Below are 18,753 nucleotides of genomic sequence, written 5' to 3' on the forward strand. Positions count from 1 at the left end.
TTTTTAGAATTTCATAGATTATCTTTATTAACACTGTACAGTCACAATAAATACATTTTGGAATCAGAAATCAGAAAATACATGTACATATATATTTGCAATTTTGCATTCAACATGGAAGCACACAGCAATTGATGATAAACAAGTATATTATGAAGCACATACACTTCTGCTGATGACCAGGCACCAACACAGATCTGTAAAACACAAGCAATATTTTCTATACAGTGAGTTGAATGAATTAGCTATGCTATACAGGGAATTATCCACGCACCAGTAACAAAACAAAAAGGAAGGAGTGGGGAGGAGGAGGTTCATACTGACGGATATCACACATGTAGATCTACCATCTGAAGATGAAGCATAGGTCATGTTGCTCTGAACTCGTCTAGGAATTCGCTAAAGCATCTGAAGTCTTTTGTTCAGATCCCACACATGCGCCCTGAGAATCTGTTCAACTTGCTACTCGGTCCACCCTATGGAAAAAGTGTCATTGTGGATGATATAACTGTCCCATTACTCATTCGCTTTCCACTAGTCTCTGAGAGTGCTGGATAAAGCAGCAGAAGTATTTAATACCCAAACCTGCCTATTTGTATTTACTGCTGGATGTATTGGGTCTACCATATGAAAAAGAAACGTAGGTCACCCATCTCTGTTGCTTCGGGCTAGTCTTGGGAGTATTTAACTAAAAGCAGCAGTGTCTCAAGTTCTAGAATCTGGGCATGTCCATTGAGAATCCATCCATTGCCGTTTGGTCCACCACCCATTGCAGAATCACACATACATCATGTGTCTCTGTTGCTTTGTGCTAGTCTCTGAGAATGTTTTGCCAAAGCATCTGTGGTTTTCTGTTCTAGATCCTGTACATGTGCACTGAGAATCCGTTCAAGTTCTGCCTGGTGCTCTTGATCTTCCTGAAGGAATCGTGTTCCCACTGATTCCCTTGATGGTGGTCTCTGAATAGGATCAGATGAAAAAGAAGATTTATAGAAATAATATATATAAATATATATATATAATAATAAATTGTTTCTTTTATAGCGCTATATCCATTTACAACTTATCAAAGCGCTTTACAAAACAAATACATCAATGGATTAAAACTCAACAAAAATATGATAGAAAATGTAATGCAGTTAATTACAATGTAAATAGGTGTGTTTTGAGATGTTTCTCAAATACTTCAATTGACAAACTACAGCGTAATTCACAAGGTCACCTATTCCATGTAACCGGGCCACTGTAGTGAAAACTTCGCTCACCCATATTCTAGGCACCTGTATATCACCCATTTGTGATGTTACATGTAATTTGACATGTACCGTGTGAGTCCAAAAAAAGTTTACACTCAATGGCCCGAATTCACAAAGGAGGTTTGTCGACAAACCTAGGTTTTATATGACGCGCCTTCTATGGTTTTCAGACAAACCTTGGTCTGAAACACGTCAAAACAAACCTCCTTTGAGAATTCTGGCCAATGGGAGGGGAGCTTGCAAGATATGTCATGGAGTTGCAATTTGTGTTTGATTGATCGCAACTTCAAAATTCATAACTTTCTTAATTCTTATCGGAATTCGCTCAAAATTCCACTGACCTATTCCTCCCATTTTTTTGCTTCTATTAAAACCAACTTAATATCAGGGTGGACTTGCCCTTTAACACCTGTACGTACATTACTCCTCATATCTTTTGACATCAGACCCATGTCAGATAAACTGGAGACGTCAACGGATGAGATGCCATCTTCCATCATGTTTTCACGCCCAATGAGGCTGTCGAAGGTGGGTGGGGATGGAAGAGGAGACTCAGATTCCAAGGAACCGGTCTCAAGGGAATGCATCACCTCTGAATCTGGAGCTGGAGTAATTGATATTATGCACGATTAGCCAAAGAGAGAGTGAGTGAGAGAGAGAGAGAGAGAGAGATTGGAGAGGAGAGAAAGAGAGAGAGCGCAGAGAGAAAAAAAGAAAGAGGAGAGAGAGAGAGAGAGAGAGAGAAGAGGAGAGACAAAGAGAGAGAGAGAAGAGGAGAGAGAAGAGTGAAAGAGAGAGGGAGAGTAAACTATATATTATATGAGATCCTTCACTATACCTGCCAACCTTTCCTAACAAAAAGAAATCCTTAGAAATAAAGAAACATATGAAAAGTTCAGAAGTAATTTGAAAACGTAATCTATTTAGCACTTTGTAAGATTTCACAATTATGAACCCAGAGCACCATTTCCACTCCTTCTGTATTCTGCTCTGTAAAGCGCATCTAGACATACACAATTATGCACTTTACAAAAAAACTTTTTTTTTTTTAAATCATTTTTTTTTTCTCAAAAAATGGGTAGCCCCAGAGATCAGGTGCCATTTTTTCATGACCTACTTGCAAGCACCCTTTTGTTAACTCTCACTTTCACCCGGCCCTGATGTAAATACTGTAAATATCCAAACTTCAGAGAGATAAAGAAAAGACTTACTCTCTTTCAGGTGATCTGTCCTCCCTGCAATATTCCTATTAGGGCTGGCAAGGTTGTTGTGTTGGTACATTCTGAGGACACACACAAAAGAAAACGTACATGTGAGAAAAAAAGTGTAAACAGTACTACAAAATAAAACAAGCACACACACACACATTCATGAGTTGGCATACATAAATAACTAGGATGAATAGAAAGATGTAAACAGAGCAAAGATACGCATCATTGAACATGCACAAATTATCCATATCTAACAAGCACAAAGAAATTAACATCTACAGTATAAGCATGGAAGCTGGAGGGGTGAAAGTCTATCCTTGAACAGGTCATGGAATGCATTTAATCCATATATCATAGATCATTTCTCCATTATAACCAAACAATTGAGCAGCAATATGTACTTCTTTTTATATCTAAACAGGTATGTATGTGGTAAATGAAGGGTTGCAAGTCAATTTTAAAAGGCGTAAGTATTCAAACATTAGAAACAATTTTTACCTTGCATAGTTCTGATTTTGACTACCCTCGAATGGATCATTGTAGGTAAAACCAGATCTAGGTCCAGGATCTGTTCTATGCTGAGGACTACTTGAGGGTCTAGTCCTGGTTGGATCCAGACCAGGTCTTATCCTAGCAGGACTAGATCTTGGACTGGACCTCCGTCGGTCTTGTGCTGCCACACCGGTAAGTGTTGTGCCAGGATGCCTAGAGGACTGGGCCATCTTGAGCTGATGTTGTATCGCCTGAAGCTGAGACTGAAGCACATTGATGTTAACCTGGAATATAAATGACATCAAATAAAGTGAAACGGTAATGGTAAAATTGCGCTTCAAGAGTTTTGGGTGCAAAATATCCATTCAATATTATTTAAATATTGCCTTCAGAGGTTTAGATGGCACTACTTAAACCTAAATTTGCAAAAAAGCAGAAATATATGCCCAACTGCTGAATGTTGCGATGCCTTCGTAATATCTATGCAGGCCGGATCAATATGATAATTTATTAAATATATCAATTAGTACGCAGTTTCCCGGCAAAATTTGTATCATCATGTATTAGTCAAAACATATACTTTCACGTGATTGGTAATAAGAGCTTCCATTTCATTTTTTGAGAGGGGGGGGGGGGGGCGTTTCCAAAACTGGTCTATACCTTTAATACAGGTTTCAATGAAAAAATAATGTTTTAGGGAAACAGAAGTATTTGTATAGACAGAGGGTCTTCCTAAACAGCTGGTCAGTTAAAAGCAGGTTTCTCTCTATACAACAGCATACAACTTGCTAACAAGGTATCAAAAGAGGTATCAAAAGAAGCATCAAAACTTCAAAACTAGTGGAGGATTACTTGCTAAATAGTAATACAAGAAACCAAATTCGAATTGATGAACAGACATGGTAATATTTTAAGCCTTGTTTACATATATTACAAGGTAATCCTTTGAAGGCAAGAAAAGCATAGAGCGCTTCACATTTCTGTATGTTATAACATAGCATAAGCTAGTCTGTATATCTAATGATTTTTCTTTATTTACTTGTAAACTGTTCTTATTTTACTTGTTCTCCAACACTGCTCCAGCCACAGTTTTGAGTCTACCGGCTTTATTCAATCAAAGAAAAGGGATTAGAGTGTTAGGGGTGCAAACTGGATTTAGAAGTTAGGGCTAGGATTAGGTACGTACCGGTATACAGTTTGGTCAAGGGTTGAATTTAGGAAATTGGTTCTTGCTGATGTTAACTGCCAGACTGTAGGTATCATACAACTGTACTGTATGGGTGTTTACCTTTTTGAGGCAGTTTATGACCTAATGTATGAACATGGCTTAAAGGTATAGACCAGTTTTGGAAATGCCCCCTCCCCCTCTCAAAAAATGAAATAGAAGCTCTTATTACTAATCATGTGTAGGGATGTTTTGACTAATACGTGATGATACAAATTTAGCCGGGAAACTGCCTACTAATTGACATATTTGGTAAATTATCATATCGAATCGGCCTGGATATATATCGTGTAGTCCCATATACATCTTTCTGTGTACAGTGCTTGTAACTTTACCAAGACTGGGCCAAATTTCTTATCATTTTGATGATTCAAGAACCTTGCAGTACACACCAATACTTATATGCCCGATGATCAACCTTTTCTGATCGATTCCATAACGTTTCTTTCACAATGCATCACATGACCAGAACTGATCTATACCTTTAAGAGAGTTTGCTTACCTCTTGACTGTATCTCAATGATGGATTTTGCAATGTTAGTCCTGGTCCCAATGTTCCCTCTCTAGATTGCCCCTCTGCCATCTCTCTTTCTAATCCATTCACTCTTTGACCGTGCTTGTAGGAATCATGCAAGGAGCGGTTCTCAACCCGCAGGGCTTCCAGTTCAGCATTTGCAATCTATATACAAAGTGTCAGAGAAATAAATTCAAATTTCAACAACAGCAATCCTCTACATCAGGTCTTAAAACAAAATATGTTGTATTGCTCTTTAGGTGCCAAAACATTGGTCGATCGGTCAGAAATCTTTTTATTTTTACTTCTTTCTTTTTTTTAGACTCCCTCTTTGGCCATATATTTTTCAGTTTTGAATGCTTTAATACGTTTTTTTTTTTTTAACGAGTAACTTTTTTTAAAGGGCAATACAACACCTTTTTTTTTTAGGCCTCACACTATATATGTAGAATTTGTATAATCAATTTTCTACGTCACATTTTTTTAAATTTCAAATTCATGCTCTGGAAAATGATGTTCTCTGTTAAAAGAGCAAGAGAGAAAGGGAAAGAGGGCAGTATCTCAAATGGTCATTCAAGGCATGTTATATTAAACATAATATTCTCTCTTGGGGGGAACTGAATAAAACCCAGACAGTGAAAGGTAAAGATAAGTGGCCGCTGAACACTCAATAAAAAGACCATGAAGAGAAAGAAAAAGTTAAAATAAATAAAATAAATCAAACATCTGTACAACTTTGAATGTATGTAAGTCCTGAAGAGTTCTAAAATACACATTAAACTCTTGTCTTTTTAATTTTTTATGCATAATAGCACAAAACCCTCAAACTTATACCTGTAGCTCACTACATGCCCCCTCTTTCCTCTCCATTTCATCTCTCAAATTTTGCTCAGAAGCAGCGAGCGTTGACCTCAGCGTATCCACCATTGCATTTCTTTGTGTGAGGGCGCCAGTCAGAGACTCAATCTCGTGCCGCATTCCTTTCAGTTCTGCCTCCAGATGGCGCTCTAGACCGTCCTCAAGCCGGTTCTGTGTGCGGGGAAAATGGGAAAAGAAATTCTTGAAAGAAGTTTTGATACAACACTTTGTTATCCTTATGTTGACATATATTACTTCTATAGTGGTTTTAAAAAAAAAACATCTTCTAAGAACAGATTTTACTACAAACCACATACAGTCAAACCTGTCTACAGCGCCCCCCCCCCAAGGGAAATACAAAAAAGTGGTCTTTGTAGACAGGTGGTCACTAAAGCAGGTTTGACTGTACAAACAAAGTCTTGTCAACTTTTTGATCTCACAACCTCAGTGCAAAGGGAAGATAGAACCATCTAATATATGAAATCCTGATATAGTTTATGAAAGATAAATGAAGAAAAGGTAGAAAATATATATACCGGTACATATGTATATAACATCAATATAATTATTATCAATATTAGTGTACCAATTCTTAATAACCAACATTTGCAAAAGCTATTTTGTTAGTATTTTAAAAATTCCTAAAAACTGGCGGAAGGCAAGTTCATGACATCATGATGACAAACCCTCTTTGGCCAACTATGAAAGAAGAAGAATTTCCATGCAAATGTTGAATTCCATACCTTTTGTTTGAGATTGACTTGGTGCTGTTGCCTAGTCTCATTATCCAGCCTTCTTAACTCTTCAATCCTCTCTGTCAGTTCTATATTAAGAGATGCATTATCACCCTGCACGTTATCAAGCCTGGTAAAGAAGTAAAACATGAATCCTAATTAAATGATTGGCTGAGGGTCAGTCACATGTTATCGGCTATTAGTACTATCAAGTAAAGTTCAACATGTATTTTTTTTAAAGGGCAAGAGTGCACTTTTTCTAACAAGCTAATATAAATGCTGCTTATAAGTATCGGCTTGCATGGTGATGTAGATATACAGTAGGCTTGACGACGGAAAGTCAACCTGTTCGAAAAGTAGAGCCACTCCTACTACCCATCCTCTTCAACCAGCGCTATAGTTCTCCTTAGAACTATAAGCTAAGAAAGATAACCAACATTCTTTTTCTAGACTACCAACAGCCATTTTCAGGACTACACACACTCAAGAAAGAAAGATTACTGAGAGTCCTTTCCAGGTCTCCCCAAGCCTCCCACTCTCTCACATGGTGCAACCTCAAGCCTACTGTAAAGCTAGTATAAGTGATGTATAATGTATGCAAGAATACCAATGAGCTTGTTTCCTAAACTGATCAAAATATACATAAAGAGGCAAAGCATCTCTTTATTTATGCATATACTGCCAATAATGCTTCCAAAATATAATTGGCTTAAGTCTGCTGGGGAGCTGGCTGAAATTTAAAATAAAGTACTTTAATAATAGCCACAAGCATTAACCAAAGTTGGCTAAGTATTTTTTCTAAGCCAAAAACTAAGTAAAATACTCTTATTTCTGACTTAAAGGCCGGCTGTACTAGTTCAGCCAGAAGGGATTAGACCATCCAGCGAGGTCACTGACAGGTGGCTATCTCATTAACTCAGCTCTCAATTAACATAATAAAAAGAGGATCATGGGGAACCAACAGGCACCGAATGGGGAAGTTTTCTATATAGAGGGAGCAAGTAGCTACATGTATAAGTAGTGCAGTGTGGCTTTAAACCATAGTTACATCTGACCTGTTCTCTAGTCTGTTGATCTCCATCTTAAGTCTAGCCTCAGACTCCACCAGGTCCTGGATCTTCCTCTGAGAGTCCTGGAGCTGGGCCCTGAGTCTGGATGTCTCTTCGCTAGCCTGCATGGTCCTCATTCTTCCCTCATCCTCATGGCTCCTGGAAAGACGCCATAGAAAATGAATGGATGAAAGACGTGACCTTTCTTAAGGTCTATATAAACACCGTCTCTAATGACAATCACTTTGCTGTTGATTTCCTACAGTAACTGAATTCCTAACATCAACACTGGACTTAATGCTATACTTTACCCTACACATAACCTAAAGACCAAATGCAACCCCAACACTAAACATATATTGTTTACCTCATCAATGTTACCATGAACAAATGTCTGTTCATACTTTCATGCACCAAATAATTTGCTCGGCATATTTGCTGATCAACGGAGACAAGAGGCTACAATTATTAGTAGAGAACTACCAATTTGAGATTCACATAGACTTAGTGATCTCATATTTCAAACATTCATAAATCTCATTATTGGTCCGTTCATTTCAAACTTTTTCCATTCTGTTTCTGTTATTTTTTTGCTTTCATACAAATCAACTTATTACAAGGGTTAGATTGCCCTTTAAAAATCAATAGACTAAAGTACTTGATCACAAGATGCACAAGTCCCCTGAGAATACACGCCTTTATCCTGTACATTAGAATGCTGCAGAATTCTTCCACTCTCTGTATGCATGGTACCACTCTTGCAACATGGGGGTGCTTCACAAAGATTCTAAGTCAAACTTAACTCTAAGTTGGGCTTTCAAATTATGGAGAGCCATTTGTAGCCTTTAAAAAAAATATATTCAAAAGCAAAATTTCAAATATTTTAGACTTTTCATAAATTCCATATCAAGAACATGAAATCTCCAATGATAATAGAAAATATGAATGATTTGAATCAACATTTTATGCCCTTTAAAATAACTTTTACACAACTTTACTTTACTTTACACCCCCATGGAGTGCTTGATATATACGACTGGTCGACCTTACCTTAGCATAGCTTCCCTAGAATGGACCTTGCTCTCAAACATAACCATCTGTTCCTTGGTTTCTTTCTGGACCAAGCGAAGGGCCTCCTCCTTGGATTCTAGTTGCTGTTGAAGTGAGCTAACTTCAGATTCCATCATCTGTTACAAAATTAAATAAACAAAAAACAAAAAACAAACAGGAGACAGTAATTATTCTATCAGGCTTTATCAAACTTGCTCACTTGAGACAGTGTTTAAAAAATATGAGGAAGAGAAATAGTGTAAAAAAAGCTAGAAACAGCTATTTGGTGTATTTGGGTTCAGATGATTTATAAATTGAAAAGTTGGGCCAGTTATGCTTAGGTTTAAGGGTCAAGATTAGGGTTAGATCCTATGTTCCTCAGGAAACAGTAAGCTGTTTGGATAGGGGTAAAATCCCCCTGAATCCGATCTCCAAAATATTTGGGGGATAAAAAGGAAATGATTTTATCTTCTTTTTGTTATCAATTAGAAATTCAACATATGACGATGAGGGCATTTTCTTTAGCTACTTTCCAAAAGAGATATAACATAGGTATCACTACAACAATTGTTAGCAACTTCCCTTACTTCCTTAATGACCTCAAAAATATGAAAGACCTCTATTGTAGCTCATGGTATGCTGTACAAGTCATTTTGGTGAAATCCAAAAGGTTCCCTTTTTTATAATGTCATATTTCATGTATGAGGTATACAGTGTATATGTCACATTTCTAATTAAATATGGGATTAATCCTAAAGCTATCAATGTTAGAATAATATATTTCATTATTATGACCTGTCTTTGGTGTTCTTTCCTGCCAACATCCTCCAATAGCTGCTGGTTCTCGTCCACCACCATCCTCTTCCTCTTTCCAGCCTCTTCCAATAGCTCCTCAAGCCGCTGGATAGCAGTGTTCTTACCATCCAGGGTGTCTTGCGCCCTCTGTAGTTGAGCTTCGATGTGAACGATGCGAGCTCTAAAGTCCAGGTCGTTCTGGTCTAGGGCTTGTTGACGCTTAGCTAGCTGATGTTTGTAGGCTGCTGTATCTTGCTGTGTGGAGAAAGGAAGGCAAATTATCAAGAATTGTAAAATGACTGCAAACATAAAATTACTCTGACCAAACTCCACAAATTTAGATTAGGGCATCTCATTTTGCTTTGGACAAAGAAATACCGCCCCCCCCCCCCCTCGAAGTTTAAAATGGATTGGGTTAAAGAAACATGAAGTTACACTTTTGGATAATGATAAAATAAAAAATAAAGACAGGAACATAAAATTGTCTCACAAGATATGCTTGAGATATCAGTTTGTCAACTTTGTAACAGCATACACTCAGGCTTTTGATGGGGAAAGGTTACCAACCTGACAAACCTGGCACTTCTCTGCCAGTTTCTGTCTCTGAGCTTCCAAGCCTTCCACTTGCTTCTTGTATGCTCGTCTCTGGACATCCCATTCATGTGCCTGACTTTCAAAATCCTGGGGGAAGGAATCAAAAGAATCAACTACATTACATCTAATGGACACTTCAGACACTTACATCTAATGGACACTTCAGATGCTACTGCTCGAGGAAAAACTCATTTCATCTAATACATTTCTGTATTTTGTTTGAGAAACATTGTACCAAACATGTATGTGCAGAATGGTTAAATGTATTTTTCCAATTTTCCTGTGATTCCCCCCCCCCCCCCCCCCCCCCTCCCAAGGCAAAATAACTCATTATAGCTACAGACACTGTTCCATTAAAATCTGAAGGATGAGAATAATACATATGTACATGCAATAACTTTATCATTTATATTTGTGTATATGTATGACAAATTTAATTCCTTGTTAAGCACTATTTTTGGGGAAAAATATAATTTTATAGATAGGTGACTCATAATCTTCATCTCTCATCTGTGTATAGACTCGTTTATTAAGGTAGCTTTTTAAAAATGAGAAATAAATACATTTATTACAGTTTTGGAATAATGCAGTTAATGGTTGCTTACCTCAATCTTGGTGTCAGCCATCCTAAGGTCAACCCTGGCTTTTCTTAGCTTGACCTCTGACTCCTCTTTGACCTTTTCCACACTGTCATTCTGTTTGCCATGGTGACGCTGTAACTTCTCATAACTCTTCTGCAGTGCTACCAGCTGAAATGTTATCAGAGAAGACTACATGTTAAAGGCATCGTTTAACAATGTTAAATCTTAGATGCACGGCCCTACGTGTTATCAGTGTCTGTGATATATGGTGTAATATTGAAGCCCTAAAAAAAAAATTGTGATTCAAAATGATCAAGAAGTGCCTTAAAAAAGTAAAAATCTTTGAGTGACCGGTTTTACCTTACTGTACTCATTTTCCCTAATAGACTGTAGTGTTATTAAAAATTTAATTCATATCATAAATATCTCGATAATCAGACAGGCGATCGGCTTGTAAAAGTGATGGGGTTCCTGACTGACCTAAAAGTTTATAAATATGATTGCAGCATGAGCTAAATTCAAGATTTTGTTTCAGAATCTGAGACAAAGTTACCGGATCCCTTTAAGTCTTGTCAAGTGGCCGTGGTTTATTAGACAAGTCACCTGACTATGAAATTCACAGTATTGAATTCAAATCTCTGCCCCAGCAGTAACGTCCTTTGGCAAAACATTAATTTACATTTGCCACTCTCCACCCAAGTGAAGTAAATGGTCCCAAGTAGGAAGAAATTCCTTGAATGCTGGATTATCTTATCATGATAGTTTGGCAAAAGCAGGGGTAATAATATCATTGCAGGGCGCTCAGGGAGGGCAGTTTAAATAATGATGAGGCTACCATGGATAAATGAGACATATTATCATTATTATCTTATTATTTGAATAAGATAAAAACGTTGAAAATCTCTATGACTACCCACGACAACAAATCTTGCATTCATTATTCAAATGATAATTAAAACTAAGTTTGAAAACGTTAAATAAACTCCTTTTTTAATCTAGAATCGGCAAAAATAGAAAGAAATATGAAATTTGCTTACTTCTCTCCTCAGTTGGTCGACCTGCTGCTCGTATTGGGTGACCAATTCCTTCTGAGTCCTTTCCATTCCAACGGATTCATGTGTCAAACGATTGGTCTGGAGGACAAAATATAAACAATTTACATAAAAGATTATCCCCAACTGGACATACATGTATGTGATTAGATCAGACTACATGTATCATATCCAGGCACAGGAAGTGGAAAGGTGTGAGTTAAGTTAATCTGGAATCCAAGCTGATTTACTTTCCCATGAGCAGTGAAAATATATTTTTAACAAAACAAGAGTTACATACATGAAATTACACAATATTCCCTGTTATTGCTTCAATGATGAGGAGTAGTACATTCTAAATATGCCCAGGATAGCTAAAGGTATTGTGATTGTTAAACATTCAGCAAAGAAATGTAGTCAGGCTTGCGACATAATTGCAATAATTACACATCTAACATACTTAATATTATTTCCATGTTCAGAAATTAGAAGGCCATTCAACATTGTCACACAGTTCATTTCAATATATTACATTCTGAATACTATCCAAAGGGTATTCAATATACATGTAGTGTGTGAACTTTTTGGCATAGATTGACCAAAAAAGGGTTTATCTTAACCAATGGTTTTGACCTCCATCAGCTAGTGCACATGTATCTTCATGTCCAATGGGAACAATAATACACTTCTGTATTGTACTTTATTGAACTCGCAAACAATTATTTGTCAAATTACTGCCGTCTTAATTTTAATTGTGTACTTCTCTCTACAGTAAACATTTTCTGTCCCTGTAATTTTTTCAAGTCTCCCAGGAACCTATTCTTTACAAGCTCTGCTTTTCTATAGGTTCCTGCACAGTTTGTACTTTTGTGTGGGTTTCCTTTAAATGATATTAGTTGTCAAACAAATGTGATGACATAACTTTGTAGTCTGATTACCTTGTCAATTACTATAATCATTTTTTTTAAATTATGAAACAATATGTTTTTTATGTATATTTTGTTATCTGTATTATAATTGTGAAATATATGTGAAATGTGAAACCAATAAACTCAACTCAACTCAACTCAACACTTAAATACCCATATTTTAGTCAACCATAGAGGTTCAAACTTCAAACCATTACTTTATAGACTTTGACCCCATCTTGTAAAGAATTGTGATTGATCCACTTTGAATGCTAGCCCTCTAATCAATCACAAATTTTCAAACTGCTATCTCTCCAGTACAGATTGAAATGGATTTTGAGTGTGATCTACAGTGTGAGTCAAAAAAAGTTTACACCTCGAAAATAGCTAATTATTCTAAAAATCATCTATGAACAGTAAATTATTATACATCTTCGGAAAGAGTGTTTTATCCCAAATCATTTGGTATCATTTTTGTGTGCTATGTGTTCACGCTTGGATGAACGGGAGGCATTGTTTGCGAGAGTGCAAAAATCGACTTGCGCCAAAGTTGCTTATGTGATGTTTAAACAAAACAATTGGAATGTGGGCATTAAATCGTTTTTTGCAGATCCAAATAACATCCCGAACAAAATTAATCATGCCTCACATATCGATATCAAATATAAACGAACATTGGTGAGCGTGTTTGTGTGCTTGTGTGACTTTGCTTATGCAAAAAGCAATTATATGCAATGCATTTCATTTGATACATTCAATTCATTCTCTCACTCCGCTAATCCCAACATAATACATGCTGTACATCACTTTGGCGCAAGCCGATTTTTGCATAGATGATTTTTAAAATTAGCAATTTTCTAGGTGTAAACTTTTTTTTTTAGTCACACAGTATTTGAATCAATCGCAACTTTATCTATGATGAAGCCCAGGAGTAACGTTAAACCTCCATGTCGAATTTGAGCCATTAAGAAGATTCCTAGACTAACCTCTGATGTTTTCGCATCCAGAGCCATTTTGATGGTGATGATTTCCTCATCTCTCTGCCTGACCTGAGCCTCTGAGGCTTTGATGCTAGCCTCCCACTCCAGTCTCTTATTGTTGACCATGATGTCAATCTGACGCATCAGCTCCTGCAGCTCGCCCTGGCAAGATGACAGGGATCCATCAAAGAGGCTGGTGCAAAAGACAATCAATAGTTTTTGCATCTTTACTAAACTACACTAACCCAATTCATCCATTGGACTGCAAGAATATTTTACTAAACTTTAAAGGTAAAGACCAGTATTGGAAACGCCCCAATTTCAAAAAATGAAATGGAAGCTCTCATTACCAATCATGTGAAAGAATATGTTTTGACTAATACATGATGATAAAAAATTTGCCGGGAAACCGCCTACTAATTCATATATTTGGTAAATTTGTTTCTCTCATGGTCTGTGAGAGATATAGGGTAGTCCCATATACATCTTTCTGTGTATAGTGCTTGTCAATTTACGAAGAATGGGCCAAATTTCTTATCATTTTGATGATTCCAGAACCTTGCAGATGCTAGATGCTTGATGATCAACCTTTTCTGATCGATTCCACAACGTTTCTTTCACAATGCAATCGCATGACCATAACTGGTCTTTACCTTTAATATAAATTTGAAACACTATTTATTTGAATGTCTGAAATGTTGTACAGTGAAACCAGCTATGCATAGAAAGACCACCTATCCATGAACCCTGTACCTAAAGACCACCTGGCTATAAAGACCATATTTCTTCTCTCCCCTGGCCCTGAGTGGTCTTGATATACAGGCTTCACTGTGAAAATGCTATTTTGATGTATTTCCTTCACCGTGGCCCCACACACTGATGTAAGGCTTATCATTATGCCAGAATCTTCTAGGAGATGTTGAAAGGGATTATCATTTCAAGGTTCAAGATAATAATAATAATGATAATAGCTCATGCCTCATTCTTATATAGCACTTTTCAGGACCGCAGGCTCTCTCAAGACGCTTTACAGATAAGTATTACCCCGGTCATTGGATGCAGGCTCACCTGCACACAACGTATGCACATTCTCCACTCCCTGGGTAGCATTCCAGCCAGACATCATATTTACAAGCGCACAATTGCTAATCTAAGCACTTTAGCTTTCGCATCCTACCGGCTATCCTACTGTATACAATTCTAAAGGCTTACCCAGCCATTTGGGCCTGCTGAACAATGTCTCCCATGGCAGCTTTTCCTTCATCCGCACCTTGTCCAGAAGCTCAGATCAACTGAAGTTACTTCATGCAGGATACATAACAAAGCTTGGTCCAATAGAATACAGTGTTTTTGCTGCAAAGGAAAATGAATGAAAGATTTATGATCAAGCTTGAGTGAAAGATGTCTATCATCAAGAAGTCCTATTTTTTTTCCTTTGAAGAATAAATCATTAAAGGTAAAGACCAGTTTTGGAAACGCCCCCCTCTCAAAACAAATGAAATGGAAGCTCTTAATACCAATCATGTGAAAGAATATGTTTTGACATGCAGCCTTTTCACACACAGCTAAAATTCATCGTATCTAGTGATGATTAGAATCATCGTAAAATTTTAAACATGTTTATAGACAAAATTTCCCAGTGTGAACATCGTTTATACGATGTTGGGATAGATACGAAGTCGCGATCCATACGCCCCTAAAAGCAGGCTGCAGATACGAAGTTCGTATCTAGAGAGCTTGACATTTTGTGTGTGAAAGGAAATTCTTGTTTAAACGTGTTTAAACTAGATGGAGCGTGCGCTTTGATTGACATGACATGACCTTCAATGCGCAATGGCACTACTGCGCATTTTACGAGCAGTAGTTAATCACAAAACAATTAATGATCGCACCGAAATTTCTGTGTGTGAAAGGCTCGTGATTAGTTTAAACACGTTCGAAACACGTTTATACTAGTCATGTTTATAGAATTTTAGCTGTGTGTGAAAAGGCTGTAATACGTGATGATACATGATGCTGGGAAACCGCCTACTAATTGATATATTTGGTAAATCTATTTGGACCTGATAGAGGATGATCAAGCAGGCCCTTTGCTCTTACACACTCTCACTCCTATACACGCTCCCATTCTCACTCCTGTACCATGGACACTCTCATAAACACTCACATTCACACTCTTATACACACTCCCATACACTAGCGAAGGTCTGCTCGCCCATCCCTGGAATTCTCGTGTCAAGAAGTGTTAGGTATTTCGAAATGTTAAGAACAAAAAACAAGAAAGCTCCCTCCCGACCTTCTTCCATTGGAGCAAAATAAGTACATGAATTAAAACCTTGGACACTATCTGATCTGAATTGCCATGTCATGATTGCTACAAAATGTCACTATTCAATATTTATACATTTTAAAAAGGTGTTACAAGTGAATGGAAGCATAAAATGTAAAATGTAAATGTAAAAAGTAAAGTGTAAGCAGACAAAGAGATTCCGTACCATTCAACAGGTAGATAATTAAGAGAAATGGGAAAGTGTAAATGGTGAAGTAAAGAGGTTGTCTGCGAACTTTTATATTAATGGCTGTTTATGAAGATCTGATACTTCCAGCATAATTAAGACAAAATCATATTCATAAACCAAGAAATCTTGCCAAGTTCTTTGATTTCACATACAATTTTTCTTGCGATAGTTTCACTTCAAAAAGGTCATTAACAAAATCTGCAATGGTCCATTGCTGACCAAATTGAAAACGGAATAGCTAAAACTATAAAGAGCCTCTAGATTTAAGTGTAGACTCTAGGTCCTAAATCAGTTTTCTATTAGGAATTTGTTTTCAAAGAACGTCAAAAGTCTCAAAAGAGAAGGCACTCCAGTTAAAACTAGTGGTAAAAATACAACTTAGAAGGCAACGTTGTTGTTTATTACGTCTCATCTCAAGACTCAAATCAAGAGTATAAGATATTCAATTCAAGACAAGACTCTCACTCAGTCTCAGTCGCACAGTCTCTCACTTATCAATCTCACTCTTTCTCATCAGTCTCACCCAAGACAGGATGCAAGATTAAGTCGATGGAACTGCCAATATTAAGTTGAATGTGGAGAGACTTTGCATAAAACATTAAGTACATTAATGCAACTAGGAGTGATTTGCACTTGCAGCTATTTGAGTGTCAAAACAAAGTAAAAGGCAAGTAGAATACGCCCACGACATGTGCAAAAGTTTACAAACAAAATAGTAAACGTATGGGACCGAATCAAAGAAACTCTACAACTTCCTACCTACCCTAGATTTACCACAATGGGATTAACACAATCATACATCATTGTCACACCCCAGATCATGAAAGCAAGTATTTGAAAATATCTGTAGGTAAAACGAAAGAAATTGAACACTTACCTTGGCCTAGGTAAGGCCTTGTTTAGGCTTTACGAAAGTAGAAATGTAAACAAGATCAAAAGACGCGCCTGTTATCGATTGCCTTACGGAATACCGATACCGATACACGGGGAGCTGAGGGCGCAAGCTAATCATGGTTTGTGGTCACAAAAAATTCATAAATAACTTTTATTTTAGGTTGTTAGATCAACTGAGATAATACTGTTCAATACCTAATTTTAATTTTCATCTACGCTGTGCACTAGCGGCGATATAGCAGCATGGTTGTATGTGTTGTTTTTGTTTTTTAAACCTAGCTATCACGCATATAAAAGTTGGAATGACCATAAATATGCATGCATATTTATGGTCATTTGTGCCCCCTTTTGGTAACTCCTTGGTTTAATTTTGGCTCTTTCTGAAACTATAGATCCAAAAGGCAACCGTTATTCTGAAGACCGTGACATATGCATTTCTAAGTACACTAAATCTTAAAGGAGGCAACACCACAAGTTTTGAAGAAAATATCAGAAAACATGTCCCTCCAGAAATATGGAGGCAAATGCTAAAAATGTGAATATATTTATATTATTATGACAAAATAAAGAAGACCTGAAATGGTTATTTCACAACAACAAAAAACCACCACAAGTTTTGATCTTTTTTTTGTTTGGTTAAAATTGTTAGGAATATTGGATCTAGCTTTAGGCCTACCCTTTTTACGATCTCTTCCCCCTCTATACCAAAACGCGTCGTTGACATTGACCAAACATTATAATTACAATTATTGAAAGGATTTAGTACGTTTATTTGTCTGCATCCAGATAGAGCAGCTGAATTACCCCTACGGTGTACATGTCAATTACATTGCAAATTTTAATCAAAATTTGCTGTCAATCTTGTATGTATTAATGAAATTGCCGTCGTTTGCCGCGTGTTGACAAAATATTGCCAGCGTCCCTCAGTCATGGGCAAACATGTATTGTATTTCAGCTGTATTTGAGACGTATAATTCATTTAATACATTCCGTAAGATTGAGATGGTTTTATTATGTGTCAAAAGATTTGAGCATTTTCATAATTGTAATACATGTTGTGTGAAATATATTAGAGCAGAAGTGGTTCTAGAATAATCTTTTGTTGCGGGATGTGGGGGTGCATGGAGGACTCTTTGGTACTTTCGGCGGGGAGGAGCTTAGAATTTCCTGCATTAAATTTCTACATGTGCCTCGCGAATTTGTTTGGAGGGGCCCTGAAGGTATTTCGAGCCCCTCCCCCTCCCCCCCCCCCCCCCCAAATATAATAAAAACACTAATACTGCACCCAAGTCTACATGATTAAAATAAAAGAAGGATGGGAGAGAGAGAGAGAGAGAGAGAGAAATAATTAAAGAGTAAGAAAGAGAAAGAGCGAGAGAGGGGGAAGAGAGTATATGAGAGAGAGAAAGACAAGGTTAATAGAGAAATAATGATAAATAATAAAGAAAAGTGGAGAAGAGAGGGGGAAGCGAGAGTGAGAAGAGTGATAACAGAATTAAGACAGGGTGCGAGTGAGAAAGAGTGAAAGAGTGGGAGAGAGAAGAGAGAGAGAAAAGGGAAAAGAGATTGAAACAGAGAGAGAAAGAGAGAGAGAGGGAGAGAGAGAGAGAGAGAGAGAATGCACGAAAGGGATGTATATTAGATAAAAATCCCAGGTTGGAATTCCAGTTGAAACCAGTAGGCAACTGGTACCAGCTAGTTAAAACCAGTAAGTCAACTGGTACCAGTTGAAACCAGTAGATTCAACTGGTTTTTAATATGGAAATTGAAACAACGCTAACTGAGACCAGTTGATTTACCAGTTGAATTACCAGTTGATTTACCAGTTGATTTACCAGTTGATTTACCAGTTGAATTTTCAGATGATTATCCAGTAATCAATCAACTGATTATCAATAATCATTATTAGCATCTGGCCACCAACTTGACCACATAAACTAACTCTTGCAATTACCCCATCACAATGATCATTTGAAGTAGATTACAGGTGTGTATTGTGTCATTTGACATATATTGTTCGTGCATTATATACAAATTTATACACTTTATTTCTGGTTAGTAA

At 37.1% G+C, this 18,753-nt stretch overlaps 1 protein-coding gene across 1 annotated transcript; it reads right to left on the bottom strand.

The window, feature by feature from the left end:
- Positions 1-16,765, bottom strand: LOC593422 (centrosomal protein of 63 kDa). Its single transcript, XM_030982338.1, has 16 exons — positions 16,675-16,765; positions 14,491-14,631; positions 13,285-13,471; positions 11,397-11,492; positions 10,384-10,527; positions 9,752-9,865; positions 9,185-9,439; positions 8,390-8,526; positions 7,346-7,498; positions 6,300-6,420; positions 5,533-5,727; positions 4,687-4,863; positions 2,966-3,243; positions 2,468-2,538; positions 1,676-1,860; positions 1-959 (listed from the first exon to the last, which is right to left on the bottom strand). The coding sequence occupies exons 2-16, from the start codon at positions 14,523-14,525 to the stop codon at positions 789-791; spliced, it is 2,319 nt and encodes a 772-aa protein (XP_030838198.1). The 5' UTR covers positions 14,526-14,631; positions 16,675-16,765; the 3' UTR covers positions 1-788.
- Between the last annotated feature and the right edge of the window lie 1,988 nt (positions 16,766-18,753).

This window comes from Strongylocentrotus purpuratus, unplaced genomic scaffold, assembly GCF_000002235.5.
Source record: "Strongylocentrotus purpuratus isolate Spur 01 unplaced genomic scaffold, Spur_5.0 spur5_scaffold_12, whole genome shotgun sequence".
Taxonomy (NCBI): domain Eukaryota; kingdom Metazoa; phylum Echinodermata; class Echinoidea; order Camarodonta; family Strongylocentrotidae; genus Strongylocentrotus; species Strongylocentrotus purpuratus.

What these genes read in the sequence shown, in the direction of transcription:
- LOC593422 (XM_030982338.1), bottom strand. Translation starts at nt 14,525, where the DNA reads ATGGGAGACATTGTTCAGCAGGCCCAAATGGCTGG. An exon ending in TGGATGCGAAAACATCAGAG is followed by an intron (nt 11,493 to 13,284) that starts GTTAGTCTAGGA and finishes TTTGTCCTCCAG; the next exon opens with ACCAATCGTTTGACACATGA. An exon ending in CAAAATCAGAACTATGCAAG is followed by an intron (nt 2,539 to 2,965) that starts GTAAAAATTGTT and finishes GTGTGTCCTCAG; the next exon opens with AATGTACCAACACAACAACC.